The sequence below is a fragment of the Colletotrichum karsti genome (assembly GCF_011947395.1).
Source record: "Colletotrichum karsti strain CkLH20 chromosome Unknown Scaffold6, whole genome shotgun sequence".
Classification (NCBI taxonomy): Eukaryota; Fungi; Ascomycota; class Sordariomycetes; order Glomerellales; family Glomerellaceae; genus Colletotrichum; species Colletotrichum karsti.
The window spans coordinates 814635-828123 of NW_024065906.1; the positions used below are offsets into that span (position 1 = coordinate 814635).

The window sequence follows — 13489 nt, forward strand, 5'->3', positions numbered from 1 at the left end:
CGCTGCACCCGCGGGGGCTGGAGGTTTTCGGTTTCGGGAGTAGGATCGGGGCCGAGCTCCCAGCTGGGCGACGCGGGAGCTACGTATGATGGCCCATGGTTGCGGGGCAGTCGCAGTCCCTATTGATGAACGACAGGACTGGCAAACGAAGGATTTTCGACACGTAATGTCACGGAAAAGAGCTCTATGCGACATAAGGAGAGACAAAGTTGGACAACAGAAAAGAAATCGAGGAAGAGGCGATTTGGGGTGTAAGGAAGTGATGGAACTGGGCAGAATCAAAAAAATTGATGGACCCTGAACCCATGCGCGCGACGCGGGAGTGGCTTATCTTATCGCTGCCCCCCCCCCACTAAATAGTACACCGCTTACTATTTGAAGCAACATCGGTCGCCATATCGGCAGAAAAAAGGTAAATTCTTCAGATCCCACCTGCTTGGTTTTCAACTGTTGCGTCTTGAGCATCGGCACCGCTACGAGACGACGGCACGATGGCTTCCGCCCCGGAATACATGAAATTCACAGGACATCGGTCCTTTGCGCAACGACTTGTTCTCTCGACTCTTACCGGAAAGCCCGTCCACATTTCCAAGATCCGCAGTTCATCGCCGACACACCCAGGTCTTGCGCCTCATGAGGTCTCCTTCCTCCGACTCCTCGAAGCTGTCACCAATGGAAGTTCAATGCAAATTTCGTACACCGGTACGACGATAACGTACCACCCGGGTCTAATTACCGGAACTCTGGCCGGTTTTGGCGCAGCCGAAGGCGACGTCATCGAACACAACCTGCCGGCAAACAACAACCGCGGCGTTACCTACTTCCTCCTCCCGCTCTGCCTCCTTGCGCCATTCTCTAAAGCGCACGTCAACGTCCGATTCTCTGGCCCCGGTGTCATTACATCTGCGACAGAGACTGGTGACATATCTGTCGACTCCTTCCGTACAGCCATCCTGCCTCTTTTTGGTCTTTTCGGAATCCCGCCGGCGCGAATTGAGTTGAGGGTACTGCAGCGCTCCTGTCCCGGCAAAGGCGGCAGAGGCGGAGGCGGTCTTGTGGAACTTAGATTCGCATCCCAGGTCCGACTTCCGAAAACGCTTCACCTGAACCGAAACCCTGGCAAGATAAGGAGGATACGAGGTGTGGCGTACTGCACTGGGGTTTCAGCATCCAACAACAGCAGAATGATCCACTCTGCAAGAGAGGTCCTGAACGCCTTGGTGTCAGATATTCATATTGCAGCCCAGTATGACCAAGCGCCACTGGTTACGGCCGCGGATAAGTCGAAGACGCGGAACGGCATCGGCTTCGGTCTGAGCTTGGTTGCCGAATCTAGCTCTGTTGGTGTGCTGTACTCTGCGGACGTGGTCGCACCGCCCGTTGGAGGTGTCGTGCCCGAGGATATCGGCAAGAACTGTGCTTACCAGCTGTTGGAGACCATCGCGCAAGGAGGATGCGTTAGCAGATCTTCCGCCGGCACCGTCTTGACACTTATGGCTATGGGCTCCGAGGACGTGGGAAGATTAAGGATAAGCAGAGACGTCATAGGGACGGAGGAAATGGTTGGGTTGGCCAGAGATTTGCGAGCATTCGGCGCAAGCAGCTGGGGCTTGCGGGACGTTGACGACGACGATTCAACAGACATTTTCGTTTCGGTGAAGGGCAGCGGCGTGGGTAATATTGGTCGCAAGATCGCTTAGGTTGGAAAAAACGTGATACCATTTAACTACCTCTAATTTCTCTGATTGCGTTCTAAACGAGGTATTCTTCTCATTGCAGAAATTCTCGTTAACGCAGCTGTATAACCCAGCGTCTGAAGTGAATGCCCTGCTGCCCCTTTAAAGTCTGTCGTCGCATTCCTAATGGTATGAAAGATGTGGAACTCGCCGAGTATTCCGTTTCCTGAACTGAGCACATCGCGCAGGTGCATCCCGGTGGCGGAGTGGGAAGACCGGCGTCTTGACGACTGACTTCTTTCCCGACTTCGTTCCGCGTTATTGCTGGGTTCACCATCGACACGAGACCTCAGAGGTTGCATTTCTATGCCTTCGGCACCCTCCGCGTCCAAGTCAGCCGCGTCCCTGAGCACGCCTCTTTCTTCGGCGTCATGGTCTTGAGTTGATATTGCAGTGTTCGGTGCTTCCAATGTTTGGGGCAGACGGGACAAAAGCGGCCGGACAATTGGTCGCAGCTTTTCGCGCTCCGAATGAACGGCTAGCATCAGGCATTGAACGGCTAGAATGATGAAGTCAAGGGCCAAGAAAGTAAGCCGCGAGGTTGGTGGCTTCTGCCCGATGAAGTCGACTATGACACCGCCATGGAGATATCCTCTTGCAGCCTCGCCAGCCGTCGGTAGCTCTGCAAAGATATGCAGAAGAATGCACAGAAGATTTGGTACGAATACTGATATTACTTGTGACCGGGGAGCCTCCATCGTCAGCGGATAGTCGTCGGGCTTTGGCGTAAGCCAGTACTGCTGGCCATAAATGCGGACGCCGAAGCGAAACACTGAACACCTATCGCAGAAGTCAGCGGATGTTTTTTGCAGCAGCAGCGAGAAATTCCTACTCCATGTAATATAATGTGCAAAGCTCGGCGTGCACCAAGGCGTCCAGATTCCGCAACAACTCTGTCATGAGGTCGAACTTCTTCGAGAGGCCCGGATTGATCTTGTGACTCTTCCGTCGCCTCCTCCTCCTAGAAGTTCGACTGATCGAATCGTCCGCCCGCTGCGACAGTTCCGGGATCCCTCTGCCATCTTCATGGTCGTCTGTGGGAGGAATCTGTCGGCCTGGCAGGGTGTTTGGCGCGGCATCATCGACCATAGCTCGTTGGCCTCATTGGTGTCGGAGGATAATCCAGCAACGTCGGACGAAGCGGAGCTTCACATACTATAGCCGAAGTCCAAGTCCAAGAATGATAGCTGTGGGCGTTGACGATGGAAACATTCGTTAACAAGTCGTTACTGACCGTTGGGACTTGATGCAGATGGGTGTTATGGATAAGCGCGAAGCCAACTGCAGGGATGCCGAGAGTGACGCCACAGCTTTGAACAGCTGCGGTTAGGACGGAGCTGCACGGACGCGTCTCGGTAAGGCTTTCCATTGTGGAGTGTTCAGTTGTCTAGGTCCACCCGACCGGGGCCGATTGGACTGGACCGACCTTGGGCGGCTCGGTGATCGGAGGAACATAGATACGAGGACCCCTCCTTCCCTATCGGCGCAGGGTCCACCCTCCCCTCGATTTCACTGACTGAGGTGTGGCGGCCAAATTTACTGCCAAAAGTGCCCGCCTTAAGTGCCCCTCTGACTCAACGAAGCGACCATCGACAATCTTCGTGCAAGTCACTTTTGTAGACAGCAACACACGAAACTATGGCGACGGCAAGCAACGGTCCCTCTGGGGACCTCACATCGCAGATTCTTCTTGCTTTGTCCAAGAAAGACCCCATCCTTTCTGCTGAGCACTTCCCTGAGTTCCAGTTCGCCGACCTCAAGGCGGCCCTCGACCGACTTGCCAGCCGTTCCATGGTCACGTATGAGTCAATTGAGCGGGAAGAGGCCATTCTGGAGGCCGAGGGGCAGCAGATTGCAGAGCACGGCAGTCACGAAGCTCGCGTCTTCGAGGCGGTGCGCAAGGCTTTGGAGGGGTTGACGGTCCAGGAGCTTGAGGCCGCTATTGGCGACAAGAATGTCACCAAGCTTGGCCAAGGCAAGGCTTTCAAGAATAAATGGGTAAAGAAGGATACTACTGGAAAGTTTGTTGCGGCCGTAAGTACAATTGTCGCCAGTTTTTCTTCGACCTGCTCTGACTTACGCTCCCATAGACCGAATCGATCCAAGACGAGACCCAAGACCAGCTCCAGCAGATCCAGGAGAAGCGCACACACGAGCCCAAGGTTATCAGTGAACTAAAGAAGCGCAAGCTGGTCAAGACCCAGAAGATCATCACTTTCAAGATCCAGAAGGGGCCTGAGTTCGCGCTCGAAATCAAGAAGGAGGAGACAGACCTGACGGCCGACATGATCGCATCTGGCTCTTGGAAGACAGCCAACTTCAAGCCCTACAACTTCAAGGCTCTTGGTGCCGACCAAAACGCAGGCGCTCTTCACCCTCTGAACAAGGTCCGCCACGAGTTCAGGCAAATCTTCTTCGAGATGGGTTTCGAGGAGATGCCCACCAGCAAGTTCGTCGAGACTGGCTTCTGGAACTTCGATGCCCTCTTCGTCCCCCAGCAACACCCTGCGAGAGATTTGCAGGATACGTTCTATATTTCGGATCCTGCCGTTGCAGACAAGCCTCGCCCTGAGTCAGAAGACGATAAGAAGGACTACGAGGCGTACTGGGAGAGTGTTAAGCAGGTGCACCAGGATGGCAAATATGGCTCGATTGGATACCGCTACCCGTGGGCTGCCGAAGAGGCCCAAAGACTCGTCCTTCGCACACATACCACTGCCATTTCCACGGCGGTCCTGCACCAGCTGGCTTCCAAGAAGGGACCCGATGGCAGACCTCCCCCGGCGCGTTACTTCTCCATCGACAGAGTGTTCCGTAACGAGAGTGTTGATGCTACGCACTTGGCGGAGTTCCACCAGGTTGAGGGTGTCATTGCCGACTACGGCTTGACCCTAGGTGGCCTCATGGAGTTCATGGAGATCTTCTTCAACAAGATGGGCATTACGGATATCAAGTTCAAGCCTGCTTATAACCCGTACACCGAGCCCAGTATGGAGATTTTCTCCTTCCACAAGGGCTTGAACAAGCTGGTTGAGATCGGCAACAGTGGCATGTTCAGACCCGAGATGTTGGAGGCGATGGGCCTGCCTAAGGACATGAGAGTCTACGGATGGTAATTTGTCCAAGTATGCCACAACAATGAGAAAAGTGCTAACATGAGAAAAGGGGACTGTCACTCGAGAGACCGACTATGATTAAGTACGGCATCTCCAACATTCGTGAGTTGCTGGGACACAAGGTTGATCTGAACTTCATCGAGAGGAACCCGGCAGTGAGATTAGACAAGAACTAGACAGGATGAATATGGGAAGCAAGAAAAAAGAGTCACGACTTACACGAGATGAGCTTGGGCTGGCATTTGTTGGCGAATGGAATACCACGATTTGAAGAGGCACGCTCTATGATTCACTCATGGGTCCTGCAAGTCCGCGAGTCGTGTGCTGGACTTGACCGTTTTAGTGTATGTTAAAATGAGGTGTCAACCAGGGTGATGGATGATCCTCATGACAGATCGAAGCTCTCTCATCGCCCACGTAGCGCTCATCGGCGACGACACCCGATGAAGACTCCGCCGGTTCCTCCGTCGGCATTACCTTCGCAGGCTCGGCGCATTGGCATTGGCCAATGGCTTGATGGATGGGGAAATTCAGAGCACCCCGGCATTTGATGGCGGGGCACATGCTAGATATGGCGGGGCTTGACCAGACGTCAGATCGCAACCCAGGAAGCTCGGACCCTCATTCAGCACCAAAAAAGGTGCGTGCAATTGTTTGGCAGGTGTATGAAATTGCTGCGGGCAGCATCAACGTGAGTCACAGTACGCTACCGTTGGGAGCTGGAAATGAGGAGGTGGAGCATGGGATCAGCAGAAGTACCTGAGGGCATTGGTCGCATTCTCAGCCTGATCTGTAACTGGTAACTGAGCGATCAGTGCCATGCAGTTTTGCCGTCTGAGAGTGCGACATGTCGTGTGCCCAAGCTCAGTCAGCTTTACAGCTTGTAAGTCTGTCTGTTGGAGTAAGGTAATTCAACTGAGCAAAACAGCTCAAACAGCGCAAAGTGAGGGGCAACACTGTTACGCCAATTGAATGCTGCGCTGAAGGTTTCGACAACTGTAAACCCCGTAAAACTCTGTCCCCTCAGCCCTCTGCTGCATGGCAGAATTTTTCGCCTATCTGAGGCTGGGCGACGAGGACGATGAGGGGCTTGGTTTGTCACTGGGGTGACTGGCCGACCAGTGACGAAGAGCCTGCGATAACGGCCGCCATGTGGTCCCTGGAACGCAAACGGGTCGACGACAGGAAAACCGCCTGAAATATTACCCTAGTTAGCGCCCAGAAAGGTTGTTGGGCCCCCCCGATCGGCCATTCAACAACGCCCAGAGAAAAATTTCCTTATCTTATCGGGGCTTCGGACCCGGACCGCCTTTTTGCTGAAGAGGAACTGAAGACGCCGGACGGTCATATTTCCTCCCCCACAACCTTAACAAAGCTCAGGAAGAGTCACAAACCTAGGTTCCAAAGCGGCGGCCATATCTTCTCCTTCTCTCGGTCCTAAACCATTCAATTGGCTCTGACCTTGAGAACTCACCCTCTTCCTACCGGTCTCTGTCGCATTGGTTACCTGAGACTTTCACAATGCCGTCGGCCATGTCAAATACTTTGGCAGGTCGCGCTCCGGCCGTTCTCCGACATGGTCGACGAGTCCCTACAGCTCTGGCCGGCCGCAACTTCACCCTCGCCGCCGCCAACCTCACTGCCAGAGCTCAAATTCAGAACAGCAGCGCGAAGCTGCTTCAGAAGCGCCTCTTCACCTCGAGTGCGCTTCGTCCCAGCAGCGCTCAGTCTGCGCCGAACCCCAAGGCTTATCTCGAGAGCGGCGTGATCAAGCCTCATGTTGGCGTTGATGTTAAGAAGGTGCTGGTTATTGGCAGTGGTGGTCTTGCCATTGGCCAGGCCGGCGAGTTCGACTACTCAGGTTCGTCTACCCGACAAATCTTGACCCTCGAGCGCCAAGAATGAGTCACAACTTGTAAGAGGATCTGGGCTAACAAGAGTGGTTGTAAAGGAGCGCAAGCCTTGAAGGCTCTTAAGGAGGCTGGCGTGAAGTCAGTTCTCATTAACCCCAACATCGCTACCATTCAGACCAACCACTCTCTCGCCGACGAGGTCTACTACCTCCCCGTTACGCCGGAATACGTGTCGTACGTTATCGAGAAGGAGAAGCCCGATGGAATCTTCCTCTCCTTCGGTGGTCAGACCGCCCTGAACCTTGGTGTGCAGATGCAGCGCCAGGGTCTCTTCGAGAAGTACGGCGTCAGGGTTCTTGGTACTAGCATTAGGACTCTTGAGGTCTCTGAGGACCGTGACTTGTTCGCCCGCGCCCTGGACGAGATCAACATCCCCATCGCCAAGTCGATCGCCGTGGGAACTGTCGAGGAGGCTCTTGAGGCCGCCGACAAGGTCGGATACCCTATTATCGTCCGCGCCGCCTACGCTCTTGGTGGTCTTGGCTCTGGCTTCGCAAACAACGAGGAGGAGCTCCGCAACATGGCCGCCAGGTCTCTCACTCTGTCTCCCCAGATTCTGGTTGAGAAGTCTCTCAAGGGCTGGAAGGAGCTCGAGTACGAGGTCGTCCGTGACGCGAACAACAACTGCATTACTGTTTGCAACATGGAGAACTTCGATCCCTTGGGTATCCACACCGGAGACAGTATTGTTGTTGCGCCCAGTCAGACCCTGAGCGATGAAGAGTACCACATGCTCCGATCCGCCGCTATCAAGATTGTCCGCCATCTTGGTGTCGTGGGAGAGTGCAACGTTCAGTATGCTCTCCAGCCCGACGGCCTCGACTACCGTGTTATTGAGGTCAACGCTCGTCTTTCTCGTTCTTCTGCTCTTGCCTCCAAGGCTACTGGATACCCTCTTGCTTACACCGCTGCCAAGATCGGTCTTGGACATACGCTCCCTGAGCTCCCCAACGCTGTCACCAAGACCACGACTGCCAACTTCGAGCCCTCGCTCGACTACATCGTCACCAAGATTCCCCGCTGGGATTTGTCCAAGTTCCAGCACGTTAAGCGTGACATTGGCAGTGCCATGAAGTCTGTCGGTGAGGTTATGGCCATTGGACGTACCTTTGAGGAGTCTTTCCAGAAGGCTATTCGCCAGGTCGACCCCAAGTTCGTTGGCTTCCAGGGCGACAAGTTCGAGGACCTCGACTACGAGCTTCAGAACCCCACTGACCGCCGCTGGCTCGCTGTCGGCCAGGCCATGCTTCACGAGAACTATTCCGTCGAGAAGGTCCACGAATTGACCAAGATCGACAAGTGGTTCTTGTACAAGTTGCAGAACCTGGTCGACTGCACCCGCGAGCTTGAGCAGGCCGGTGGCCTCCAGGCTCTGAAGAAGGACCAGGTCCTGAAGGCCAAGAAGCTTGGTTTCTCTGACCGCCAGATCGCCAATGCTGTTGGCAGCACCGAGGACGAGGTTCGCGCAGCGCGTCTTGCCTTCGGCATCCGCCCATGGGTCAAGAAGATCGATACCCTCGCGGCCGAGTTCCCCGCTGACACTAACTACCTGTACACCACTTACAACGCCTCCTCCCACGACGTCACCTTCGAGGACAACGGCATTATGATCTTGGGCAGCGGTGTCTACCGCATTGGTAGCTCCGTCGAGTTCGATTGGTGCGCCACCGGTACTACCCAGGCCCTCCGCAAGATGGGCAAGAAGACCGTTGTTATCAACGTAAGTCCGAGACCTCCAACTTCCGTGATGATCATCAAAGCTAACACCCACGTTGACTAACCCTGAAACGATGTCGACTGATTACGACATGGCCGACAAGCTCTACTTTGACGAGTTGAGCTACGAGCGTGTCATGGATATCTACGAGCTCGAGAGCGCCTCTGGTGTTGTGGTCTCAGTTGGTGGACAGCTGCCCCAAATGATTGCTCTGTGAGTTACGCCCGCAAATATCTTATTGAGCATGCACTCATCGTCATGACAGTCGCCTGCAGGAGACCGGTGGAGCCAAGGTTCTGGGTACCGACCCCAAGGACATTGACAAGGCCGAGGACAGACAGAAGTTCTCCGAGATTCTCGACAGCATCGGCGTCGACCAGCCCGCCTGGAAGGAGCTTACCTCTGTCGAGGAGGCTGAGGCCTTTGCCGACAAGGTCGGCTACCCCGTTCTCGTCCGCCCCAGTTACGTCCTGTCTGGTGCCGCCATGACTGTCATCCGCAGCCAGGAGGACCTGAAGGAGAAGCTTGAGCTCGCCTCCAACGTCTCCCCTGACCACCCCGTCGTCATCACCAAGTTCATCGAGGGTGCTCAGGAGATCGATGTCGACGCTGTCGCCTCCGAGGGCAAACTCGTCATCCACGCCGTCAGTGAGCACGTCGAGCAGGCTGGTGTCCACTCCGGTGACGCCACCCTCGTCCTGCCCCCTGCCAACCTGGACCAGACCACCATGGACCGCTGCAAGGAGATCGCCAAGAAGGTCGCTAAGGCCTGGAGCATCACTGGTCCCTTCAACATGCAGATCATCAAGGCCGACAACCCTGAGGGCGGCGAGCCTGCCCTGAAGGTCATCGAGTGCAACCTCCGTGCTTCTCGTTCCTTCCCCTTCGTCAGCAAGGTCCTCGGCACCAACTTCATCGACATCGCCACCAAGGCCCTCGTCGGCGAGAGCGTCCCTGCACCCACCGACCCCATGGCCGTCAAGCGCGACTACCTCGCCACCAAGGTGCCCCAGTTCTCCTGGACCCGTCTGGCCGGTGCCGACCCCTTCCTCGGAGTCGAGATGGCCTCCACCGGTGAGATTGCTTGCTTCGGCAAGGACCTTGTCGAGGCCTACTGGACCTCCCTGCAGTCCACCATGAACTTCCGCATGCCCGAGCCCGGCGAAGGTCTGCTCTTCGGCGGTGAGCTCAACAAGAACTGGCTCACCACCGTCGTCGACTACCTCCAGCCCCTCGGCTACAAGCTGTACGCCGCCGACAACGAGGTCAAGGAGTTCATCGAGAAGAACGCCAAGGGCAACGTCGCCGTCGAGGTCATCGAGTTCCCCAAGGAGGACAAGCGCGCCCTGCGTGAGGTCTTCCAGAAGTACGACATCCGCGGTGTCTTCAACCTGGCCCAGGCCCGTGGCAAGACCATCATGGACGTCGACTACGTCATGCGCCGCAACGCCGTCGACTTTGGCGTTCCCCTGTTCATGGAGCCCCAGGTGAGTTTACCTTTCTTTTGCCCCTTATCCGAACACGCACAAGCTAACTCGTTTGTAGACCGCCATGCTCTTCGCTCAGTGCATGAGCGAGAAGCTGCCCCGCAAGGAGGGCATCCCTTCCGAAGTCCGCCGCTGGTCCGACTTCATCGGCGGCAAGCCGTTGTAAATACACCCACCCCCACCCTGTTAGAGGAAAACCAAAAGAGACCTTCTCCCCTTCTTTTGCCTCTGTTTCATTTTCACACACAAAAAAAGGAGTTAATGGCTAGCCGGAAATCTACTCGTCTTTCTAAAGTTGTTTTTTTGTCAAAAGAAAAAACTCATCGGCGACGAGGCGATGGTGTGGTATCGGAGGGTGATATAAAAAAAACAAGCCTGCTTTTTTAGGGTAAACAAAAATCTTGTTCAAATACTTGCGTGTTTTTTGCTGTAACTTGTGTTGTGTGTGATGCTTGTAGATAGCCTGGAGTACTCGGCGCGGAATCAAGATCTGAAAACTTATGCACTCCTCTGCGCCGTGATCGTTGGAGCTGATCGTCGAGATTGTTGTGTGAAAGCAACAGGGCAGGATGCAAAGCGAGGTTGGCTGACGTTACAGTGACGATTGTGTGGACTTTGTGGTAGGACAATCCAGGCGCAAAGCCGCATACTAAAAGGACTGTTTCTCTCTTCCAAGAAGCTTGTATTCCGCTGGGGGTTCTAATAAGGAATATCTGTTGTTTGAAGGCTCAAGCCATCGCCTTGCGGACTAACCCCCTCAGGCCGAAATGCTACCTCCGCCTCCCAACACCAAGCCTACCAAACAAGTTGGTTCTTGAAATGAGCAACCAAATCACCCTAGCCATGTTCCTGCGGCAGTGAAGACCAACGACTCCGTGAAGACCGTGTTGATGCGCCGGAGCCATGCTCACGCGTTGATGGCAACCAGCCATGGGAATACACAGATGAAACGCATATATAGATTCAACCTAGAGGTCGGCGCTCGTTCAGCCTGAAGGCAGCAAATCGTTTAGCCAGTGGTTCTTCCGTGGTGCCAGGTTGTCCCGGAGAAGCAGCAGCATGCATGGAATTAGAAGTGGGAAGGCCCTCGGACTGCCGTGGGCGCTTGGGGATTCGCTCACCGGTCGATTGCAGGATAACCTGCAAAGTTTGCCAGCCCTCGGTAGATCGCAGTTGATATGTGTCAGCCAGATCGTGCTGAGTTGCAACTCGGCAAAGAAGTGACTCCTCGTCCTGGTTGGCTGTTAAAAAATGCCACCGATAAGAAGCTAGAACAACTAACCTTTGAGAGAATGGACATTTGGTGGATGAAGCAAAGCAGGTGGAAGTTGGACATCTCGAGTCCACCCTCTGCTGGCTTCTGGCCTCCTGTGAACTTGAGGATCCTCGCGACCGCGGAGTGTTCTTGGCTCTCGCCCATGTATTCGCGGTTCTCGATCGGGAAACCCGACTGCGTGAACGTGGGTTTGGCGTCGTCCGGGAAGCCGTGGGTCAGTGTCACGAAGAGATACTCAACCGGGAAAGACGGCTTGGCGTTCTCCTGGACGTTGGCTCCGTACTCGTTGATTCTGCGGTAGAAAACCTCGGGGATGTATCTTGTACGGCTGACGGATCCGTCGTCCTCCTCCTCTTCACGAACAAGCATGACGTTGGGGTCAGCCGAAGGCTCAATGATATCGGCGCGTACCATTTCAACGGCATCGTTGGACGACTGATACGACGAAATGGAGATTTCTCCAGACTCGTTGCCTGAAATAATGCATGAGACGAAGTTGGAGCCGAATTTTCCACTGTCACTCCACTTGGTGGGCTTTGGATGTTGAGCCTGTAAACGTGAGATGAAGCAGATTTCTTGGGAAGACAAGAAATAGGAATCAGCGTGTCGCTTGCACACGACTGATCCATCGCCGGCGCCGGCATCCAGCAGATCAGTCCAAATCACACCAATCTTCTGCAGACCACACATTCTCGCGACCTCGTCGATATCTTTTTGGTTTTCCCAGTCATTCAAAGAAATTCCGTCGACCTCGTCGACTTGAGGTGGCTCGTAAATGGCCTCCACAACAGCCTTGATACCAAGAGGCACAACTTCGTACTCTGCGTAGCGTCCGTACATGTAGCCCAGTCGCTGACCTCCCGTTTTTCTCCAAGCATCGATAAAGGTGTTGATGATATCGGGTGACGAGAACTCAACGTGATCGACCATGCGGAAAGGCTGAGGTTGAAGCGTAATGGCGCTGGGCTGACACTTGGTGCAGATGCCTTCGGGCCACTGGGGATGACCGGAGGGGCAGTCTCGCTTGACTCTGAAGTAGGGCTCCACGAGAGGCGGAATAAACGAGCTTCCAAGCTCAGGCTTGTTGGTAGCAGAGTTGATCTTGCGTAGGTGCGAATGGAACGACAGGTACTTGATCTTCTTCTCCTCCAAATACTTGGCGTTAAATGGGTCCATAGGCATGCAGTAGTCGCACATGCCCTTCTCGCCGTGACGGCACATCTTATCCCGCTTTCTAGGGATCTTGCCATCCTTCTTGTCTAACCGGTCGTCGAGCGGGTGCTGCTTTACGACCTCCCAGGGATTCTTGATCTTTTCGGACGGCGATGTCACTGGGAGAGGATCGATGGGAAGATCTTCGGTAGGAAGGATAGGCTTGCCGTTCAGACGGTTCGAGGACGAAAGTGGATGGTCGGCTTGCGGAGCGCCATTTGTGGCGCCGTTCGAGAGGCTGTCCTGGTGTTGGTAGTTGATGAAGATGAGGTCGCCGTGCCTAGATTTGTCAGTATGCGCCCTCGCCTTCGAATAGCCTGCATCGCCTTACTTCAAACCGATTTGCCCAACCTTAAAGGAAGAAATCTCGACGAGTTTCTTAGCATCGCCACCGGTCGGAGCATTCGAAAGGGTAATGGTGTTTGGGTCGACAGTCTTGGGAAGGCTCGGAAGCAGCTGGATCGGTTAGATTTGAAGTCGGCAGCGCAGCATAATTTCCATACCTGACGCCCAAGCTCACCAAATGTCTCGTCCTTGTCGATAGTTAGACGGCTCATGCCGTCGGGCCCTCGGAGTCTCAGAAGCATCTTGGGCGACGACGGGGGTATCGAGGACGAAGCTTTGCAGGTTGTGTGTTGGATTTGGAGTCAAGGTTCAAAGATGGATGAGGATTGGTAAGTGAGATTATATAGAAAAAATAAAATAAAGCTCGTCCTCTCTAGAAAGAGCCCATGGCCTTTACTCCTGCTGTTTTGTGGCTTTGACCGCAGCTGGAAGGTGTGGTCGAGGGAAAGTTGTGGAAAGACGGCCAAGGTAGCTGTTGCTTTAGTGGGATGAAGAAGCTCTGGAACTTGACGTGCCACTGACTGACTGAACGCTGCCAGCAACATCGTCATCAAAGGTGGTGCCTTAACAGTGGGCCCGGCAAAACGACGGGAGGGGAGGGGCACACCTTCAGCGCACCTTGCCCCTGGCAGAGCTTATTCACCGCCCGACGGTGATGCAGCCACACTTTCCTCCATGGCTTCGACC

The 13489-nt window shown here is 54.6% G+C and overlaps 4 protein-coding genes across 4 annotated transcripts; 3 read left to right on the top strand and 1 right to left on the bottom strand.

Annotated features, from left to right (window-relative positions):
* Window positions 1–491: 491 nt before the first annotated feature.
* Window positions 492–1700, top strand: CkaCkLH20_02681 (18S rRNA biogenesis protein RCL1; the record flags this gene model as incomplete). The annotated part of the gene is made up of 1 exon (XM_038885400.1): window positions 492–1700. One exon carries the CDS (start codon window positions 492–494, stop codon window positions 1698–1700), a length of 1209 nt encoding a protein of 402 aa, XP_038749331.1.
* A 1674-nt stretch (window positions 1701–3374) lies between these two features.
* CkaCkLH20_02682 (tRNA synthetase class II core domain-containing protein) lies at window positions 3375–5028 on the top strand (the record flags this gene model as incomplete). Its single annotated transcript, XM_038885401.1, has 3 exons — window positions 3375–3770; window positions 3827–4848; window positions 4902–5028. 3 exons carry the CDS (start codon window positions 3375–3377, stop codon window positions 5026–5028), a joined length of 1545 nt encoding a protein of 514 aa, XP_038749332.1.
* Window positions 5029–6373: 1345 nt separating this feature from the next.
* CkaCkLH20_02683 (carbamoyl-phosphate synthase arginine-specific large chain) lies at window positions 6374–10135 on the top strand (the record flags this gene model as incomplete). Its single annotated transcript, XM_038885402.1, has 5 exons — window positions 6374–6713; window positions 6804–8485; window positions 8526–8695; window positions 8748–9969; window positions 10028–10135. 5 exons carry the CDS (start codon window positions 6374–6376, stop codon window positions 10133–10135), a joined length of 3522 nt encoding a protein of 1173 aa, XP_038749333.1.
* A 797-nt stretch (window positions 10136–10932) lies between these two features.
* CkaCkLH20_02684 (endoplasmic reticulum and nuclear membrane proteinc) lies at window positions 10933–13044 on the bottom strand (the record flags this gene model as incomplete). The annotated part of the gene is made up of 4 exons (XM_038885403.1): window positions 10933–11202; window positions 11252–12737; window positions 12789–12913; window positions 12961–13044. The coding sequence occupies 4 exons, from the start codon at window positions 13042–13044 to the stop codon at window positions 10933–10935; spliced, it is 1965 nt and encodes a 654-aa protein (XP_038749334.1).
* Window positions 13045–13489: the final 445 nt, after the last annotated feature.